The 22602-nt window shown below is 39.7% G+C and overlaps 1 protein-coding gene across 5 annotated transcripts in view; it reads right to left on the bottom strand.

Annotated features, from left to right (window-relative positions):
• The window catches only part of ACMSD (aminocarboxymuconate semialdehyde decarboxylase), a 65393-nt gene extending 42993 nt beyond the window's left edge, over nucleotides 1-22400 (bottom strand). The window contains exons 1-3 of one of the 5 annotated variants that reach the window (XM_041739565.1): nucleotides 22218-22400; nucleotides 14365-14409; nucleotides 1974-2070 (exon numbers count right to left, since the gene is read on the bottom strand). In XM_041739565.1, the coding sequence (XP_041595499.1) occupies nucleotides 1974-2070; nucleotides 14365-14409; nucleotides 22218-22274 (199 nt within the window). In that variant the 5' untranslated portion in view covers nucleotides 22275-22400. Of the gene's footprint in view, nucleotides 1-1973; nucleotides 2071-14364; nucleotides 14410-22217 lie in introns of those variants that run through there. The other 4 variants (XM_041739563.1, XM_041739564.1, XM_041739566.1 and 1 more) reach the window with 4 other exon arrangements.
• Between the last annotated feature and the right edge of the window lie 202 nt (nucleotides 22401-22602).

Here is a 22602-nt window from a genome sequence, read left to right as displayed (position 1 = left end):
TGTGTCAACACTAAGCAGAAAGCCCACTCCTGGGTTCACTGTTTGCGCCAGCTTCCTTGCTCTGATGCTGCACTCAGGTACCCTCATTCTTTCTGTGACCCCGGGGATCCTGAGACCTCACTCTTCCACCTAGGATTCTGTCCTGCTTCACCACCTGAGCATTTTTCAGGTACACTTCTAAAAGTTCCAATTTTGCGACTTTGCCACTTATGACACTTTCCAATAGCCAGCTTATGGGAGGCTCCCTCCCCGCCATGTTTTATCTTTGATATATCACCTTGGATTCATGTCTCTGCACCTCCTATCTTGCAAAAAGTGGTCACTTCTCTATTTGTGGAATTGCAGCAATTATTTTCTCAGATCTTCAGTTAATTTTGCAGATGCTCAGAATGATTTGATAACTATCTGGCTGAATTCCAGGGACCAGACAAAATTAGGGTCCCCTACTCCTCCATCATCTTCACTCCAAGCTTCACATTTAGAGCAAAACTTTGCTCTTAGCTCTGGGCCTGGAGAGCTTTTTCCCTCTTACTCCCTTCCCATTTCCATATGCTGTTAGAACAGGGGCATATACTCTGTATTCTGTGGAATGGTCTACAGAGGTGCTTTAGACTTTCTGCAAAAAATCAACTTAAATGGCATTTAAATATATTTATAATTGTTAAAAAAATCCATAAAGAAGTACCTGGCCAGAAGTATCCTAGACCAAATTCTAACATGCCAGAGACTACCTCCTCGTTTGGGGCTGACAGGTTAACTCATTTTGTGCAGGCTTTGGAATAAAATATCTTCTGCTATCTTTGTATGTATTTGAAGTTCTTATAAATTTACCTTTGGTTAAGATGATGATAGTTCTAAGCTGCTCTTTTATTTGTGTATATGCATTGTTTGTTTTCCTGTTTGAATCTAGACCACCCATGTCAAAATTTAGGCCTGATGACAGTGTTGTAGTGGTGAGTTCCCCATCACAGCCCATGGGCATGGCTAACATGTTGTCTAGAAGGTTCAGTGCATCTTCTTGGAGCATATACTTCTCAGGTCGCACAGTCAACCAGGTAGTATTAAATGAAAGCACAATGTGGCTATCATACCATATTTTAGATAGTCTTCAAAATTCTTTTAAGTTGGGGGGACTATTTTTTTTTTTACTTTATTTATTTATTTATTTATTTATTTATTTATTTATTTATTTTAAGATTATTTATTTCTTCATAGAGACACAGAAAGAGAAAGAGAGAGAGGTAGAGACACAGGCAGAGGGAGAAGCAGGCAGCATGCAGAGAGCCTGACATGGGACTCATCCAGGGTCTCCAGGATTACGCCCTAGGCTGTAGGCGGTGCTAAACCACTGCGCCACCGAGGCTGCCCCTGGGGGGACTTTTTTTAGATGTAAGATGAGGAAAATCAAGCAGTTCTTAGAAATTGTTAGTGATTCGGCTTTGAAATAAGGATTTCCTAATTCTCCTCTTTCAAATTTCTGGATTAGTTTCATTGTAGAGTATTCTGAGTTTATATGATTAACTTTCTTTTTAACTACTCCCGTTTCTACCCCTTCGATGTCAATGGGGACATTCTGTGTATGGTGCACTAAGACAAACTATAGAAACAGTATGGATCCTGAATCTGACTAAGCAAGCAATGGGCATCCTTAATTTATGACTTCTAATTTTTATGGTTTTATTTGACTTTATAGTAAGTAAATACATTTGAACTTAAAATAATAAAATACTACTTTTATCTTTTTGATGATGTAGCATTCTACTTTAAAACAGGGTATACCTAATTTTAAAAAGTTTAAATCCACACTCTGAAAGTATTGAGTAGAAGTAAATCTGAAATAGACTGTCCTGTGGAGAAAAGGCAATTGGAAGTTGCTGTCACATTAAGCACATAAAGTGGTCAATAGACTTTTAGAGGCAGACGTTATTTTTATATTAGGTGCAAACATTGGTAGCATTTCTCGTCATAAGTACCTGTTTGGTCCATTTCTCTAATACGGACTTCTGGATCCCAGCAGTTCTCTTGGACCACTCTGAAGACCTTCCCATCCTTCAACATTTTTGCTTCTCCCTACGGCAGAAAACTCACATCAGTAAAAAGGTACCTAGGCTTACTTAGATTTATTCTTCCTTGTTTGCTTTGGAGTATTCTTCTTCCCTAACATTTTTAGGGGTTTTTACTTAATCCTTAAAGAAGTAGAAGTCTGTTCATTTAACAGGACTCAGCTTTCATCCTTATGCCTTAATGTTGGCCTGGAATGAAAGAGGTGTGCTCTGTGACTGTGCGTGGCTGGACACAGAGAGAACGAGGTCATAGTCATGGCCTTGGGGCTGCATGTTGAGGATGGCTGGTCATCTTGCTGATCTCAATTGATGGCTATAGGACCTGAGAGGATGGCCCAGTGTCTGGAAAACTCCAAATCTACAACATTTTAGATTTGGAAAGGGCTTCTGAGTTAGACCATTCAGTCTAACCCTCTTGTTTTATAGAGAAGCAACAGATGGAGAGTGACAGTAAATGATTTGTCTAACAGAGCAAGATTCACTGATGTCAACACCTGCAGGAGGAGGTAGGCAATGAAGTGAATCAGTCTCGTAGCATGTATGAAATTTGGTGCTGAGCTGCTAGCTTCCACTGGGCATCATGCCTACCTATGTACACTTCACTTAATACTCAGTTCAGGGGACCCTCTAAATTGGACTTTCAGTTTGTGATCCCTAAAGAAAATGGAAGGGTCTGATCCAGGTCCCTGAAATCAGAGTGATGAGGTTCAAATCCCATTCTACCACTTACTGTATAGCCTTGAGCAAATTACACAACATCTCTGAGCCTTGATATGCTCATCTTTAAAATAGAAAGAATAATATGATTTACCTTAAAGGGATCTGGTAAGCATGAAATGGGATAATCCATATAAGGCATTTAGTAGAGTTTCTGACACACATTAATTACTCTAAGTATTAGTTATTAAGGATTATGGCTGTCTCCTGATATTCCCCTCCTTTGAGGTCACATCACCTTTGGTGGTGCTTTAGAGCCTCAGGATCGCCCTAGGGCCCTATGTGATGGCTGAGTAGGCATGTGGTAATCAAAGGCCTTGAGCTCTGCTTGGTACAATACTTCACCTTCTTTCTCTTCTTGGCTTGATTGTGAGTTGCACACAGGCCTTGCCATGGCTTCCTTCTCCATCCTTCTATATCATAGACAAGACCTTCCCCATGTCATGCATGGAGAAGGTTGGCCACTTTTCATCTTCAAGTGTGGCAGCCCATTCATATCTGGCATGAATAAGTAAGACCTCACATTTATGTTTTCATTTTTCATGGCTGGGGGAAAAGGTCAGTGAACATTGACTTGTCTATCTGAGACAGATGTCCATACCTAGGCAGAGCTGAGTCTCTTGACATCAGGACAACAGGATTTATTTGCCTCAGTTCCCATCCTTTGTTGACCTTGGCAGCATCTGCACCACCTTTCCAGATTGGGGAATCTCCTTCGAGAGTCTTGGTGGAGGCAGGTCCCTTCTGATATAGCTCAAAAGCCCCAATACTTACTCTTCTTGCCCCAAGCTTGACCAATCAGTGCTATTTTTTTTTTAAAGATTTTATTTATCTATTCCTGAGAGACACACAGAGAGAGGCAGAGACCTAGGCAGAGGGAGAAGCAGGCCCTCCGGGGGGAGCCCAATGTGGGACTCAATCCCAGGACCCCAGGATCATGCCCTAAGCCAAAGGCAGGTGCTCTACCACTGAGCCACCTGGATGCCCCCAGTGCTTGGTTTTCAATCAAGAGCAAGTGATACAAAAAGACAGGGTCAGTGAATCTTTTCTGCCAGTGATTCCAACAGGGGCCACATGCTGTGTCCATTAGCAGTGGGACTGGTGGCTGTGTCCAATGTCTAGCTGGGAGGCAGCAGCTCCCTAGCCAAACTAGTCCCATGGTATGGCCTTGGTTGTGGCTTCAGTCACCTGCACATCTTATAAGTGTGGTTCCCTAGGCATTTGTAATTCTGGAAGGGCTTGAAACACTTGAAACCAATTCCTTTTCTGCTTAAACTAACCATTATTGGTTTCTGTTGTTTGCAACAAAGAGTCCTGAATGATACTGACTGTACAAATAGAATATAGGATCTCATGTCTTTCCATTTAGTGAAGAAGAGAGGGAGAGGAATGATGGTAAAAGAAAAAGTCAAGAAATAAACTTTTATTTTGCAAATTAAAGGTTTTATTTTTCTTTTGCTCCTCCTAAACAGGAAAGCTTAATCACCATATAATACCCAGAATTTAAAAAATAATAAAAATAAAATAAAATACCCAGAATAGCAGAGTCCTGAAAAAGCATGCATCCCAATAGATCTGAGTTTAAATCTCATGAAATTACTTACTGCTAGTAGAATTGGCTAAGTTAGGGGATTTTTGAGTTGGAGCCTCACCTTTTCTATCTGCAGAATGTGGACAAATATATTTTTCATGCTTGTGACCACCCAGCATCTTTGGAATACTTCTATGTGTGAAGAAATTTTATGAGAGAGAATCCAGATTTCACTTTCCAAGCCTCCCTTGTGGCAAGGATACTAACATGCATGCAGAAGCTACCTTCTTTTTTTTTTTTTTTTAAAGATTTTATTTATTTATTCATGAGAGACACAGAGAGAAGGAAACAGAGACACAGGCAGAGGGAGAAGCAGGCTCCATGCACCAGGAGCCCGACGTGGGATTTGATCCCGGGTCTCCAGGATCGCGCCCTGGGCCAAAGACAGGCGCCAAACCGCTGCGCCACCCAGGGATCCCCAGAAGCTACCTTCTGATATGGGTGTTGTCTGACAGCTCAGCAGCATCAGCATGAATGTGAGCTTTCTGTCTGTGGCCAGGTGGGATGTCACTTACTCTTTGCTGGAGCGGCCCCCCAGATATGATTGGGCATCATGTATGTTAGCGCAGCCTCTGGGTTTGATCTCTTGTCCTCCCAGGAGGTTTGTGAGCTGCCTTTCTATTTAAGCAAGCTAGAATGCATTATTTTGTTTGTGACTAAGAGTACTGGGTGAAACAGAAGATTCAATAATAGAATATTTGTAAAGAACCAAGTCAGAGAACACGCACAATCATTTCAGGCCAGATATTACCATATATTGTAAATGGCAAGGGAGGAAATTGGGTTTCTCTGGGAGATGCATGAATAAGTTTTGGTTTTCGATAAAGTAGAGCACACTGAAGCAGAACTGGATCATTTAGTTCAACTCTTGCATTTACCAGTAAGTCCATAAAATGCACTGGCTTGTCCAAGGTTATGGATCCATTTTCCACACCACTTATGCTGATATTAGTAATTGGTGTTTATTTACCAGGCAAAGGTTAATTACTATCATTTCCTAAAGAGTCTGATTATCTCAGAGGGTTGCTCTCATTACATGGCAGGAGAATTGGGTTCACTAAATTTCTCTTTCCACATCCTTCATGCTGGATCCATGGTAAGGCTAATGAATGACAGCAATGGTCAGTAGAACTCTTTCTGAGTAAAAAGTACCACAAAGCAGCTGTGCCCCTTAATAGGCTTCCCTTTGTATTGTTTCTTCAACCAGAATTTTGGGATCTGACAACCATTGGGAAAAAAATCAATTCCTGATCCCTCTCACTTTACCTTTGGGAACCTAATATCCCTAAAGGGCTGTAAATGCCTTAGAAGACAGCACTTGATCCTGGAGACCCAGGATGGAGTCCCACTTTGGGCTCCCTGCATGGAGCCTGCCTCTCCCTCTGCCTGTGTCTCTGCCTGTCTCTCTCTCTCTCTCTCTCTCTCTGTCTCTCATGAATGAATAAATAAAATCTTATATATATTTTTAAAAAAAGAAGAAGACAGCACTTGTTGCTGTGGGAGAGACGGAGGGGTTTTTAGGTTCTGTTTTTAATGTTGACCTCAATATCAACCAAGATCTTAAAGTAAACTAATAACCAAGTAACTGGAGTAAGCTGCTCTAATTTATTCAACCCACAAACAAATCCTATTTTTCTAAACTCTTAAAAGAAAACCAAGTTTTGTTTTTGTTTTTGTTTTTGTCTTTTTAAATATTTCCCCATATTATGCTGAGTGAAATAAGTCAACTGGAGAAGGACAAACATTACATAGTCTCATTCATTTGGGGGAATATAAGTAATAGTGAAAGGGAATAAAGGGGAAAGGAGAAAAAATAAGTGGGAAATATCAGTAAGGGAGACAGAACATGGAAGACTCCTAACTCTGGGAAACGATCTAGGGGTGGTGGAAGGGGAGGAGGGCGGGGGGTGGGGGTGACTGGGTGGGCACATGACGTGATGAGCACTGGGTGTTATTCTGTATGTTGGCAAATTGAACACCAATAAAAAAATAAATTTATTATTAAAATAAATAAATAAATAAATAAATAAATAAATAAATAAATATTTCCCCAACCAAGGTGCCTGGTGGGTTCAGTTGGAAGAGTATGTGACTCTTCATCTTGGGGTTGTGAGTTCAAGCCCCAAGAGGGGTGTAGAGATTACTTAAATTTTAAAAAATGTAAAAAAAAGAGTTCCCCAACCAACTACTGCCACCTGGATAAACCATTTCATTTTTTTTATAATATATATATATTTTTTAATTTCTTATTTATGATAGTCACAGAGAGAGAGAGAGGCAGAGAGAGAAGCAGGCTCCATGCACCGGGAGCCCGACGTGGGATTTGATCCCGGGTCTCCAGGATCGCGCCCTGGGCCAAAGGCAGGCGCCAAACCGCTGCGCCACCCAGGGATCCCCGGATAAACCATTTCAAATACATCTCTAATACTTTTAAAGCCAGAACAGCATGACATAATAGAAATCATGGTACTGCAGGAGTCAGGAGACCAGGACCCTATTTTTAAACACTTAATCTTCCAGAACGTTGGATTCTAACTATACAATAAGGGCTTAGAGTAAGTGATGTCTAAGTTCCCTTCCCAGGATGTGCTGCTCAAATCCTCCCTCAGGAATAAAGGGCCTTTTCTCCTACCTTCTGGGAGTGTTGCCTACAGATAGCCCTGGACTCTCAGCCCCTGTGAGGAGATAAGAAGACTACCTCAGCTGAAAAGAGCCACCTGTAGGGTCCTGCTTCATTTCCAGAGAAGCCCACTTCTAGTGACTGACATGGAGGTATAAAGGCCTCCCTCTTTTGTCTTCCTGCATTCCCAGCTTGGGACAATTCTTAAGGTTAGCTTTATAGCTCCTTGTAGGGTCAGCTGAGGCCTCCATTGAAACATCACAGCTCAGTATTGCCCTCTGTTCTATCCAGCTTTGTTCTCCTTCCACTGGTGCCCATTGTCATAGCACTTCCTGATAAACCGCCCACATGCTAATTTCTCTCTGAGTCTGATTCCCAGGGACCCTAACCTAGGATGCTTCTGCTTCTCACATTCTTATTCTAATACAGTTGACAAATATGTTCGAATATGGCTGGTATTTCAAATGACTGGTACTGCATGTATCATTAAAAAATGTATTTTCATTTAGAGAGGGAGACAAACCATGAGAGACTCCTAACTCTGGGAAACAAACAAAGGGTTGTGGAAGGGGAGGTGGATGGGAGCGTGGGTCAACTGACTGAGTCACCCAGGTGCCCCCGGGTCAACTTTTAAAATCTTAAATCAGATTTGGCCACTGCCCCCCTTAAAACTCTTGAATGCCATTGGCCTCAAGGCACAATCTAGATGCCTTAACCCAGCCTGCAAGACCCTTTATGCTCTAACCTCTGCCTGCTTCTACAGCTTTATCACATATATACCTACACCTTTATAAATAGGTTCTTTGTTATTTTCTGAGTAGTCAATTTAAATGTGCCATTTGTTTTCTGTTTGGAGGCTGATTGATTTAACTAAAAATATACGTAAACATGTTACACAATACTATTTGTTTCCATAGGTACATGTATATATCAAATAAAATAATGGGCAAAGGTCTGGGAAGATACCCACTAAACTAAACTGTTAATACTAATTACTTAAAAAAATTTTTTTTCTTTTTAAATCTCTACACCCAATGTGGAGCTTGAACTCATGACCCTGAGATCAATAATCACATGCTCTACTGACTGAGCCAGCCAGGCACCCCAATAGGAATTACTTTTGAGGATAGGGAGTACCGATCCAAGGGAATTAACTATAGCTTTATCTCTAAAAGCCTTAATTTAAAAAGGAAAATTTATTCAAATATTACTTATGAAATGAAAAATTACATGAACCTTAAAAATAAAAACATGAAATGAGGGCATTGGATGAGGGCTTTAATCAGTTTTGTCCATGATCCCACCTTATGAAATGTATTTTTTCCATTGTGACCCATTATACCCAAATACATCTATTTATACAGTTACAAACTGAAACAGAAGTTTCATGAAACTAAACTTCTTACCATGAATGCTTTCTGCTATTCTATTTTGTAGTCTGTTTTATTTTTTAAGCTGCTCTAATCCACTGCCTTGATATTATGATTCACTTGTGTTTCAACCCTTATTTTCAAACACTGACTAGATGATAACTAGTTCTACAGTTCTGTGATTCTTTAGTTTCATGAAAATTTCCCCCTGCCTTGGGCTTTCCACCTCTCCTGAAATCCCTTACTATTTTTTGTCTCTTTTGCTCAGCACAAAATTATTGCTATCTGTGTGTTCTTTATCCATTTGAGTGGTTTCCTGGCTCTCCAGTGACAGAGTGTGAAATAATAGAAAAAATATATATTTTGGTCTCTGCCCCTGGTTCCTGGCACAAAGCTCCTAAAACCCTTGTAATTTCCTAAGTGATAAGAACACTAGGAGCATTTATCTTCTTTTTTTCTTCTTCCAAATTTTAATTTATATTCTAGTTAGTTAGCATATAATGTTCTATTGGTTTTAGGAGTAGAATTTAGGGGTACGTCACTTATATACAACACTCAGTGCTCATCATAACACATGCCCTCCTTAACACCTATCACTCATTTAGTCTATTCTCCACCCACCTCCCTCCATCAATCCTCAGTTTGTTCTCTATCATTAGGAGTCTCTTATGGTTTGTCTCCTTCCCTTTCCTTTTCTCTTTCAACCCCTCCTTCTGACATGTTTATCTGTTTTGTTTCCTATATTCCATATACGAGAGAAACCATATTGTATTTGTCTTTCTCTGGCTGATTTATTTCCTGAAGCATAATACACTCTAGCTCCATCCATGTCATAGCAAAGGGCAAGATTTTATTCTTTTTGATAGCTGAATAATATTCCATTATGTGTATATATCACATCTTCTTTATCCATTCATCAATTGATTAGAGCTTTCTTAGTAGTTTGGCTATTGCTGATAATCTGCTATAAACATCATGGTGCACGTACCCCTTCAAATCTGTATTTTTATATTGTTTACATAAATACCCATAGTGCAATTGCTGGGTTTTAGGGTAGTTCTACTTTTAACTTTTTTGAGGAACCTCCATATTGTTTCCCAGAGTGGCGGCACCAGTTTTCATTTCCACCAACAGTGCAAGAGGGTTTCTCTTTCTTCACATCCTTGCCAACTCTGTTATTTCCTGTGTTGTTAATTTTAGCCATTCTGACAAGTGTAAGGTGGTATCTCATTGTGGTTTTGATTTGTATTTCCCAGAGGATGAGTGACATTGAGCATTTTTCAGGTATCTGTTATCCATCTGGGTGTCTTCTTTGGAGAAATGTCTGTTCCTGTCTTCTGCTCTGGATTATTTGTTTTTTGGGGGTGTTGATTTTGGTAAGATCTTTATAGATTTTGGATACGAACCTTTTATCAGATATGTCATTCACAAATATCTCGTCCCATTCTGTAGCTGCCTTTTACTTTTGTTGACTGTTTCTTCACTATGCAGAAGCTTTTTATTTTGAAGTTCCAGTAGTTCATTTTTCCTTTGTATCCCTTGCCTCTAGCAATGTGTCTAGTAAGAAGTTGCTATAGTTGAGGTCAAAAAATTTGCTGCCTGTGTCCTGTCTAGGATTTTGATGGTTTCCTGTCTCACATTTAGGTCTTTCATTCATTTTGAGTCTATTTTTGTGTATGGTGTTAGAAAGGGATCCAGTTTCATTCTTCTACATGTTGCTGTCCAGTTTTCTCAACAACATTTGTTGAAGAGACTGTTTTTTTTCCATTGTATATTCTTTCCCGTTTTGTCGAAGATCAGTTGACCATATAGTTGTGGGTCCATTTCTGGGTCCATTTTCTATTCTGTTCCATTGATCTATGTGATCTGTTTTTGTGCCAGTACCATATTGTCTTGATGACTACAGCTTTGTAGTAATAGCTTGAAGTCTGAAATCATGATGCCACCCACTTTGCTTTTCTTTTTCAGGATTGCTTTGGCTATTTGGGGTCTTTTGCAGTTCCATACAAATTTGAGGATTGCTTGTTCTAGCTCTGAAAAATGCTAATGGTATTTTGACAAGGATAGCACTAAATGTATAGATCACTTTGGGTAGTATAGACATTTTAACAGTGTTTATTCTTCCTATCCACAAGCAGGAATTTTTTCCCCCATTTCTTTGTGTCCTCTTCAGTTTCTTTCATAATTGTTCTATAGTTTTTAGTGTATAGATCTTTTACCTCTTTAGTTAGATTTATTCCTAGGCATCTTCCTGTTTTTGATGCAATTGTAAATGGGATAAATTCCTTGTTTTCTTTTTCTGCTGCTTCGTTATTGGTGTGTAGAAATGCAGCTGATTTCTGTGCATTGATTTTATATCCTGCGACTTTGCAGAATTCCGTATTAGTTGTAGCAATTTTTTGGTGAAGTCTTTTGGGTTTTCTCTATAGAATATCATATCTTCTGCAAATAGTAAAAGTTTGACTTCTGCTTTGCTGATTTAGAAACCTTTTATTTCTTTTTGTTGTCTGACTGCTGAGGCTAAAACTTCCAGTACTATGTTACAGAGTAATGGTGAGAGTGGACAACCTTGTCTTGTTCCAAACCATAAAGAAAAAGCTCTCAGTTTTTCCCCATTGAGGATGATATTAGCTGTGGGTCTTTCATATATGGCTTTTATGATGTTGAATATGTTCCATCTCTACGTACTTTGTTGAGGGTTACTAGGAATATCTCTTAATTTTAATATTTGGTCTTTGACCCTTTTAGCATAGGGATGCTAAAACCCTTGTAAATTCCTAAGTGGTAAGAGCACTAGGAACATCTTTTGTTCTATTGACATGACTCTGAGTAGACTCCCGGATGACTCCTGGATGGAGGCTGGTCATCAGAAAGACCAAACCATGATTAGAAGCTTGGAATTTTCAGTCCCCCCACCACTTCTCCAGAGAGGGGAAGAGGGTTAGAAATGGAGTTAATAATTGAACATGCCTACATGAGAAAGCCTCCATAAAAATCCCAATAGGATGGGGTTTTGGGAACTTCCAGGATGGAGAACACATCCATACCGAGAGGATGATGAACTGCAACTCCATGGAGACGGAAGGTCCTATGCTTGGGACACAGGTGAAAAACTGGATAGGTTTTTGTTTATGAGGGAAATCGTTTTGAAAGCAGCAACATGATGAGATCACACAGAATAGTGTGTGCAAAATGCTAATTGGATGGAGATGGTGTGTATATTATATACATGCACAGATATAAGTTTATGTGCATGTGTGTGCGTGTCTGTATTTGGATTCCCAGAGGCCCAAAAAACACTCAGTGGATGTTTCTAGACACTTCTGATCCATGGATTTGAAAAGTACCCTATGTCTACCCTCTGAAATACTCCTAGGTGTTCTTTCCCCACCACAAGCGGCTCCTGAAGGTAGGCTCTACAAACTGGCTTGCTACCTATACTTTTATCAGTATTCAGCCAAGAACAAATGGTATTTTCTTAGTTCTGAACAAAAGCTTTTCTGTGGCAAACAAATAGCCTTTGATTCATTTCCAGAGAATTGAAAAACCAAAGGTTAAGAAGTGAAACAAATGGCAGACCAGAAAAATGTTTTGGAAAGATTTTTCAGAGGATGGAAATCTCTAAGGTAAAAAAAAAAAAAAAAAAAGAAAAAGAAAAGAAATCTCAGAGGTATATCAGTCTTATGGGCCACAAAATATTTGTTCAAAGGAATGTAGGAGAACAAAAAGAAATTTCAGCCGCCAAATACTGGATTTTCTCATTGCTTGGCTTTATTTCCATATTTATTTATTTATTTATTTATTTATTTTTTAAATTTTTATTTATTTATGTATGATAGTTACAGAGAGAGAGAGAGGCAGAGACACAGGCAGAGGGAGAAGCAGGCTCCATGCACCGGGAGCCCGATGTGGGATTCGATCCCGGGTCTCCAGGATCGCGCCCTGGGCCAAAGGCAGGCGCCAAACCGCTGCGCCACCCAGGGATCCCTATTTCCATATTTATATATATTTGCATGTTGTTTTTCTAGTGACTGTAATCCCTGACCACTATAATTATGTAAAATACAGATCTGTTTCTGTTGTATTTTGATCTGTTTTGTTTTTGAGAGAGAAGGGAAAGAGAGTGTGACTGTTTTGTTCTATTAAATTCTGTCAGAAATATGTAGGTAGTAGATATGAAATTTATTTTTATTCCTATTTACTTTTGGAGATTTACTGTTCATGAGTCTCTTGCCATAAAAGCAAAATGAAGTGAATGCCATTCAAATCCAGTATTGAGTTTACAAATGAGACATAAACACTAATCACAGGCTATCCATTCTCCTGGACTTTCTAGTAGTCTTGTAATCAGCTCCATTCAGAATGTTCTCCGCCTTGGGGAGATTTAAGGCCAGTTGAGATCACTAGCTCTTGGGCTAAGAACTAGCATTTTTAATGGGAAGAGTGCAGCACAGTGTCTAAACCAGCACTTAGTGGGCACTATAATGAAGGTGAGAATGCCCCATAGATTTTGATGTTCAAAATGATTTCTTCTCCATTGCCTTCAGAATCAAGTACAAAGGCCTAGACCTATCCTCTATGGCCCTGTCTGATGAGGCTTCTGCCCATCTCTCCAGCTTCTTACCTTAGCTCCCTAAATTCTACCTATTTCTATTCATATTCCGCAGAGCAGTCAAGGTGGTCTTTTTAAGCCGTTAAGACCCTCCAGAAAATTTGTGTTGCACTGAGAATAAAATCTGGACTCCACAGCTGGGATACTCCTTGTGTCCCCAAAGTCCCTCCCTGATCTGGCCCCTGAGTACCTCACCAGCCTTATTTCCTACCATCTCCCCCTTTCACTACATCTCAGACATATTCCCTTCCTTTCTGTTCCTCAAACACAGCTCTTTCTCACTTGGTGGGCTTTGCAACTGATGTTTTTTGTCTAGGGACACTTGTCTAGGCTTTTTCTTCCTGTCCTCCGAGTCTTGGCTAGCTCCCTGAGCAGCCAGCTCAGTGAATCTTCTGGAATCACTTGCTACTACAGCACTGTTTTTTATTATATTTTCTGTTGTGATCACACTTGTCTCTCCCTGGAATTTGAGCACGATGAGGACAGTGAGTTCACCAGTGTATTCCCAGTATCTAGATTGGTGGGTCTGACACAAAAGGTGTCAGTATAAATCTGTGATTGAATGAATGGATGTAGGAGCCAGTGGTTCTTAGGCTTGAGTGAATGTCAGAGTCACCAGAGGCTTGTCAAAACAATGGTCTGCCTGACCTTCAGAGTCCCTAAGTTGGTAGGTCTAGGGGTGAGACCCACTGAATTTGCATTTCTTCCATGTCACCCCTGCACATGGTAACTGTGCCTTCCTAGACCATGAGTCTTCTAGGGCCTGCCTCCAGGGCCTGTCTGCATTTAGCTGGAAGTTTAGTAATGTTCTCTCTGAACTCCATGAGAATAGGAGACGCCTCTGAAAGTGAAGTCAAATCTGATGTCTATGTAGCACTAGACTTCATCTCACTCTCAGCCCTCATTATTTCAGAATTCTTTGCCCCAAGCCTTCCTCTTCTTGCTTTTCCTTTTACCAGACTCAACCTTTAATACAAATGGCTATTTCTCCTTTTTATCTCCAATGTTTAATTTTTCCAGCTTGTGCTCATGCCTAAATAGTACCATTTATTTGGATGGCCTTAATATACAGTGATAACCTGTGGAAAGAGCCCAGGTTGCTTTCTTGAGGCAGAGCAATGAATGCTAAAATTGATTCTAGGGTGGAAAAAAGAAAAAAAAAAAGATTTCTTAATGGCTTCTCAAATTGTAATTTTATCTTCCTAATTACTGCTCTTTGAAGTCACCCTCACTTTTCCTAGTAATTTTGAGAAACTCAGTGCTGCTCCCATGCTTACTATAAAGTCAATAAGAGGACATTAGTTGAGCTCCCTGGAAGCCTGCCTGCAAGAACATCTCAGGCTCAGGATGCCCCTGGTCTAAGGCACATTTGCGCTTTGAGATACACTCACCTTGCTGTGGTGTTGGAGCTGCACCCAGCCTCCATAGCCGAATCGCTGTGGGGGAGAAGCACAGTTAGACTGGAAGAAAAATTAGGGAGGACTGCAATAAAGGGGTATCTCTAAGGCAAAGGATCTTGAGCTCCATCCTACCAGGTATCATCTTCCTATTTTCTCCCCCCACATCCATGTATCACATACTCAGTATTGAGTACTGAGTACCAATTTACTTTTTTCCTCAAATATATTTATTCAGAAGGAAAAGTCTCTATCACAGAAGTGCTTGTTTTACCTAGGTTGCAATTTTTTTAAAGTTGGGTTTGTTGAGGTGTAGTTTACATACAGTAAACTTAGATCCTTTTAAGTGTAGATTCTATGTGTTTTGATAAACCCATGTTGGAATCAAAATAAAAATAGAGCCAGTCTTTCATCATCCTGAAATATAATCTCATGCTCTTTTACAGTCAACATTTGACTCTTGTTCTTAGTCCCCACCAGTCTGATTTCTAAGTTTGACTTTTCCAGAATGTTAAGTTAAATCATACTTTGTGCATCCTTTTTGAGTGGATTTGTTTTCACTTAGCAATACTTTTGAAATCCATCCATGTTGTTGCATGTATCAACAATTCAATCCTTTTTTATTGATGAGTAGTATTCCATTCTAGGGATATACCACTTTGTTTATCCATTCATCACTTGGTGGACATTTTGCTTTTCTACTTACCTGCTATTATGAATAAAGTTGCTATAAACATTTTAAGACAGTTCTTTGTGTTTTAATTTTTCTTAGGTAAATATCCAGGAGTGGAATTACTTCAGGAGAAACCGCCACTTAGAAACTGTGACTGAAGTGGCTGTAGCAGTCTGCATGCCCAACAACAAAGTATGAGAATTCTAGTTGCTCCATACCCTCACCTGAATGTGGTATTGTCAGTTTTCTTAATTTAGCCATTTCAGTAGGTATGTAGTGAATATCATTGTGGTTTTTATGTTTTTCTCTAATAACTAATAAAATTGAATAGCTTTTTAAGTACTTATTTTCCATATTTTCTTTGGTGAAGTATGTGTGAAATTTTTTTGCTAAGTTTTTTTTTTTCTCTAAATTGGGTTATTTGTCTTCTTATGACTAAGTTTTGAGAGTTGTTTATGTGTTCTGGATCAGATATCAGACACTAGGTTGCAATTTTTAAATGAGGATTAATATTAAAAAATACTTATTCGTGTATCACCTAAAATCATTTCAGGGACCACCAGGAGTACGTGGACCGTAAGGACTACTCTTTAGGAAATACCATCTTAGAACACTAACGCTGCTATTCAAACCATGGGTTACAGTCCATCAGTTGATCATGAAATTAGTTTAGTGGATAGTGACCCAGGCATTCTAAAAACCAAAAGAGTTTGTGTAGTGGATGCTGTCAGTGTCCCACTCATCTTCCCTCCCCTTGATACTCCTGTGCACACTGGCATTCCTTCACCTGCTAGCCCCTGCATTTCTTTGACAAGGGCTTCCCTGTTGCCTAGTAAAGCCAGCTTTGATCAGGTCCTTCTGGAAGATCAGAAGTCCCAGGAAATTAGTGCCCCCATTCCTGCACCCCCTCCCCCCGCCTCCACATCCCTCAACAAGTGACTGAAGGTGTATGTATATAAGTACACTGAAGACACTGGTTTCCCCATCCCTTGGTCATAATGAGTCTGAGATGAGGCATACATTCTACACTTTCATTGGCTGCCTTGCATTCCCTGTCTTATTTCTCCTCTCTACTGGTGTTTCCTGGGATCACCTCCAAAGTAAAATTACTTGCATTTGAATCTTTGTTTCAAGGTCTGCTTCTTGGAAAACCCAAGCTAAAATAGTAAAGGAATGAAATGGAATGGAGTAGAGGAGAGTAGACTAGAACAGAATAGAATAGAATAATATATTAGAATGTTTCCCATGTGGTATTAGTTTCATTAGACTTTTCCATTATATATAAGAGTGTACTAAGTCCTAATATAAAATATATTTCTTCTTGAGATTATGAATAAAAAATTTTCAGACTGCCTAAGAACATAGGTATATATGATTCAGGTAACTATAGGTCTTGAAATTTCATTTTGTTCATTCATTCTTCAAACCCTCATGGAATCCCACCCCTGACTAGTCTTACTAGGGAAGAGAAAATAAAAGTGAAGCATACTTTCAGCCTTTGTGGAGAAGAGTCTTGAATGTGTGGGGCTGGGCTGGCAGCTATTAAAGGGTAATGGTGTGTAAGACATGCTGTGGTAGAGTAATATACAAGCTCTCTGGAGCCTGGAGGAGGGTATTGACTGACAACTTGAGTCATATGGTATCTAGGGAGGGAGGTTGAAAAGATAGTCTGGAGTTATATTGGAGAGGAACTTCCAATGTTCAGTGTTTCCATGCTTCAGAACAGTGACTCTCACAGTGTGATGGAAGAAGGGAAGGTGTGGGGGGTGGAAACAGTGATGTGAAGAGCTCATCAACAGCTCTTATCAGTAGTGATGGTTAGGGAAGCTGAACATCAGCTCAACTTCTTGCTTATTGTATTTGGATGAGACCAGCAAACAGTGGTTGTTTCTCATGACATGCTATAGGGAAGTTGTCTTAAGGGAATCAGGTCTTGGCAGTCCCTCTTCCTAGCTGCCCTCTCACCTCCAGACTGTGGGGTGGGGGGTGAGGTGGGAGTTAGGCCTGCAGCATAGGGTGTATTGTATGTCTCTGTGGCTTTGACTGGGGCCTGACCCGAGAGATTTAAGATTTGGTAAATTCTGTACTAGCCTTATTCTCCCTTGGCATAAGGTCTGTTCTTAGTTCTAGTTCCAGGAAATCATATTAGCTCTGGAAATTTACTTTCCTCTTCCCTAAGTGACATCAGAGGACCTGGAGTAGTAGGCTGGGCATGCAAAGGAAACTGTCCACTAGAGGCTGTAGCTTCTTTTCCTTGTACCAAGTTTCTCCTTTGCCTATATCCCTCCACCCCAATCTCCTCATTTCATGCATTTAATACCCGTGTGCTTCCCCCACCCCCAACTCCACCTTCTCCTGGGTGAAGCTTTGGAGAGATGTGTATTGGTAGAGGAGGTGGAATATGAGTTTAACCAGTTACATTTTAGAGTAAAACTTTCTCTTAAATTGGAAATTTGCCATTGCAATCTTATTTTACTATAGAAGAAAAGGTTTTTTTTTCCTTCTCTCCTTTTCTTCTTTCCTTCTCTATTCTTCTTCCTCACTGTCTTTCTTACTTTTTCTTAATTTGCTGAGCAACTTGAACCTGTAAAGTTAGCAGGTTAAAGAAGTATTCCGTTGGAGGAGAGGAATCTTGTCACACATGACAAACCGTTTACAAAATCCTTGACTTTGTTGGAGTAACTTAGTATCTCAGAGTCACTGTTCCCTTATGTGTAAAATGAGGCATATTTTGTGCTTCATATATAGCTGTGACATAGGATTTTGTGAGAATTAATTAAGATAAAATCCACAGAAGCTATTGGTACCAGACCTGGTTTATAGAGAGGAGCTCATAATGCTAACAACGATCATGATGATGCTGGTAGTGGCATTGGTGCTGGTGGAGGAGGTGGTGACAAAGGTGGTGATATTGATGGTCATAGTGTCTATAGGGATGGCAGTGGCAGTGGTAAAGGTTGTGAGGTAGTAGTGGTGATGGTTGTGCTAGTGAGCTTAGTGGTGGTGGTAGTGACAGACAGGGATGGCATTGGAGGTAGTATAGTGGTGGCAGCCTATATTATCCTTAGGTGGTGGAAGAAGGCATACCCTAGGGTTGGACATTCAAGAGTACTCTGAAAGAAGGAGCTCTGTGTTCCTCCTTCCTCTTTCTTGGGAAGCACAAAATTTGAAGACTTTGTGTTTCTCCTAAGCCCCCTGCAAAGGCCTAACCCATTTAGGGCAACTGCTCTAAGTTTGGGCTCTACACAATTCTGCAGCTGTCATCCTAGATTAAACCAAGCCTGGGGTCTGAAATTTATGAGCTTGAAAGTAGTTTTGGTGAGAGCATATGCCAGGAGGCATTTATAGTCTAAAAATGTTTGACTGACAATGACCAGTGTCCCTTAGGCATTTAAAGGCATGATAATAAAAAACAAACTAAAAAATTAAAGGGAATTCAGTTCTATATACAAGAGATATGTTTCCGAAATGGATTTATATGGATCGGAAGTAGATGAACAGAATGGCATTTTTAGTGTCTTGAGGATCTCACACTTTCATGAAGTGAGAAAGGAACTTCCTGTGTGATGAAACCAGATACACATTTCCTCAGAGGGGTTGCTTAAAAGTCAGGTTATATCTAGGATTTTGTCTCCTAAAGCCGGACAGTGATCAAGGGCAATTAAATCTTTGCGAATGAAAAAATATGTAAATATATTTATATTTTTAGTAAAGGCCAGAATTTTTTGACCCCATATAAATCTTTGCAAATCTTACTATTGGGCACAAAGTAGGTAGTCCATAAGTTCTACTGAAGGAAAAAAAAAAGCCAAGACCTTATTATCATCATTGTTGTTATGAATGACCTCATCATGGATCAACCTGAAACAATGTTCACCATGTTTCCTTGACTCATATCCTCCTCTTTATGACAGCAGAGAGTGGGGGTCCTGATGTATCAGAAACAATTTAATCAAGCACCCCATTTCTACTTCTTTCCACCTGAGATAGTTTTCTTCCCCCTAAGGATCTTTACTGTAAGTCTGAGTAAAATCGTTATTGCAAGTGAAAATGAAAAGATTTCTCAAATCCCAGGCCTTTGTAATCATTAGTTAATTATCAATCCAGGCATGTTGATTCTGCTTTTCTGTTTCTTTACTGCATTAGGAGGTCAAGGTTATTGAGATGTGTCCATTAATGTTTAATAAGGAAAGCAGTTTGGGAAACAGCTATTAGTTCTTCCAAAGGGGCTTCATCTTTTGAAACAAAAGTAGTACTGGCTTCTTTTCATTCTTTTATTGGAAAGTTTGAAAAAAAAATGGTGAGAAAAGATCAGAGATTGTTTTGCAATGGTATTTTACCCATTAAGAAACAATTTAAAGACATAGGAAAATCTGCTGTAATTACTGAACTATACGAACACTAAGGCCTCATGTCACCTTAATACTCACCACTGTGACCATATGGACTGGAAATGGGGAGAGAGGGAAAAGAATCCCAGTACTATTTATATGTATATTTATTTATCACACTCCTCCCAGTTTGAAAACACACAACCATTTTCTGCTGTTTTTTTTCCATCATTGGTTTGCCTGCAATCAAATGAAAACTTCTACCATATAACAGAACCACTTGCTTGATCTGTGGGTTGAAATCAGATTACAGTGATCCGTTGACAAGGCCCTCAGTGGGTTTACATGACTGTGGGGAATTGAGGAACAGGTTGGTGTCGAGGGAGGCAGGGGCATTGGGGAACAGAGACAAGCAGGGACATCCCTTATAGCAGTGATATTCTCCTGAGCCAGCTCTATCAAGGTAGTTGTGGTGGAAATGCTGCAGAGGAGCCACCACAGTCCCATATAGCTCTGGGATAATGGGCTCATTTCTGAATCTCAGGCACTGATTGGTCCAGCAAAGTTAATAATATAAATCCTATTTGCAAGTACATGGTTTTTATGTGAATCAAATACCTCTGTCTCTATCTCCATCTCTCTCTCCCTGGAAGTCTGAGTATAATGGTTATTATTACTATTATTGTATCATCAGCATTATTAAGTGTATCAGTTATCTTCTTGCAGCATAGTAGATAGAACCCTGGTTTATTGGGACAAAAATGCCATTCCGTTCTTCTGAGGCAACAGCTAGAAGTTAAGAAGGGGGGGGGCACCTGTGTGGTTCAGATGGTTAAGAGTCCAACTCTTGGTTTTGGCTCGGGTAGTGATTTCAAGGTTGTGAGATATAGCCCCTGGTTGAGCTCCACACTCAGCGTGGAGTCTGCTTGAGATTCTCTCTCCCTCTCCCTCTGTCCCGAACCCCTTCTCAAATAAATAGCTCTTAAAAAAAAAAAAAAAGGAGAAGGAAGATTAAGAGCCAGCAGAACATGTGCTTAGGACGTCTCCAGGACACACCTTATGGTTATAGCCTCCCTAAACTCTGCATCTTTCAGTTTCCTGAGCAGTTTTAACAATGCCTTTGGGGCCCTGCATTGGGTGGGGGCACCTAGAAATTGTTAGCTCTTGGTGACAACTTCTCTGCTCAAACTGGAAACAGGCTTTTGGGTGGGAGCTGATAATGAGAGATGGGGGTTGTGGTATAGGATACTAGGTAGAAAGTTTTTTCCCTTCAGCAAAGAGGAGGCACCATTTTAGGCTGCTCTGGATCTTCATCACTAACCTTGTGAAGTGGTGTTTACACCCTAATAAAACATGATGAGGACAGTAGCATTCAGAGCAGCAAGTTCCCATGCAGGCACTTAAACTCCTGGAGGGGTCAGTTGGTGCAGTTAGTGTACTATCTGCTTTATTTTATATATATATATATATATATATATATATATATATATATATATATAGAGAGAGAGAGAGAGAGAGAGAGAGAGAGAGAGAGATCCCTGGGTGGCGCAGCGGTTTAGCGCCTGCCTTTGGCTCAGGGCGCGATCCTGGAGACCGGGATCGAATCCCACGTCGGGCTCCCGGTGCATGGAGCCTGCTTCTCCCTCTGCCTATGTCTCTGCCTCTCTCTCTCTCTGTGACTATCATAAATAAATAAAAATTAAAAAATATATATATATAATATTTGTTTTATTGAGGTTCGATTTGCCAACATATAGTATAACAGTGCTCATCCGTCAAGTGCCCCCCTCAGTGCCTGTCACCCTGTCATCCCATCTCCCCACCTGCCTCCCCTTCCACTAGATGGTTCAGCATCATATGTAGTTTTCAATCTACAGTGTCTACCATCCACGTTACCTAAAGTACTAAGGACAAAGAAACAAGATTAACATTCTTCCAGAGACGGCTATGAGAAGAAAATAGTTTCACTTTCTTGCACAGTAAACCATATTTTAATTAGAGTTTGTGTTATTCATTTTTCCTCACTTGGGATTAAAAAGATAAAACATTATCAGTGGCATGAAAATACTAGAGAAGGCTGAAGATTGGGTAAAACCTGATACTTAGCCTGAATAAAATTCAAACCAATTTTAAATTTCTTCATGTTCCCCACCTCCTTCTTTTAGTATTCATTCAAAAGTTCTTAATGACAAAAGGAAATTTCCCTCTTTTGAGAAACACAGAGAAAGAGACACTCATTGTACAAAGACTTCATGTCATTTTCTCTAGGGTTTTTTGATGTTCCTACTCTCTAGTTCATAACAAGGATTTATAGCTTAAAGAACATCAAAAGGAAAGGTTTCAGACAGTGTCCTAAAATAGACTTAAAAAAATTCCACAAAGCTATCTCTTGGTGCTTCTAAAACTTATTTTAAACATTTTGGAAAGGAGATGTGTTTTAAAGTCCTGGAAGCCTATCACATTCCATTTTTTTAATAGTTTTTTACTTGAAACTGTAACTTTAAATTCTGTAGTTGGCACGTATCTTCCCAGCAGCTGAATATGTGATTTAAATGGAAGTAAAACTGCCTGACTTAAATTGTCCAGAAATTTTAAAGAATGCCTCATTTGAGGAGAAAAGGGGATTTTAAGAAGCAGTAACTCTTTGATCAATGTTCTTTCAAAATAAATATGAAAGTAATTTTTAAAAACTGGGAAATCAGAGCTACCAAATAATTTAAAATCACTCCCAGAGCAGAGAAACTTAACATCTAATTCCCCAAAGAAGAGATAGACCTGTAATAGAAGCAGTGAGAAACTCTGGAGAAGTTCCAGAAATAATTCAGCAGATTAATTACCATTACCTTTTTTAGATCTGGCCATTCTTTTGGTAGAATATGACTATGGATGTCAATTTTCATCTCCACAGGATCAGAGGAGAAGCATGTAAAGAAAGATGTTTTGGTATCAAGAGATCTCTAAAGACCATGGAGCTAATTGATTCACTTAGTCCCTTTATAGCTACTTTCTGGCACCAGTCAGTAGGCTTACTCAGCTCAGTCTAGGTCCACTGGAACTGCCTTATTAAAGTTCAGAATTCTGTTTATTTGTCAACTTGGCTTTAGGTCAACAACTCTTTGGTAATCAGGACTCTAGGCACTAAATTAAAAAATAAAATAAAACACTGTACTAAACCTTGTGGGGTCAAATGTAACTGCTAGGTGCTTTTGAGATAGCATGTCCAAAAAT

Source organism: Vulpes lagopus, chromosome 24, assembly GCF_018345385.1.
Source record: "Vulpes lagopus strain Blue_001 chromosome 24, ASM1834538v1, whole genome shotgun sequence".
Taxonomy (NCBI): domain Eukaryota; kingdom Metazoa; phylum Chordata; class Mammalia; order Carnivora; family Canidae; genus Vulpes; species Vulpes lagopus.
Note: the sequence above shows the minus strand (reverse complement) of the source record. Positions and strands in the feature narration are given on the sequence as shown.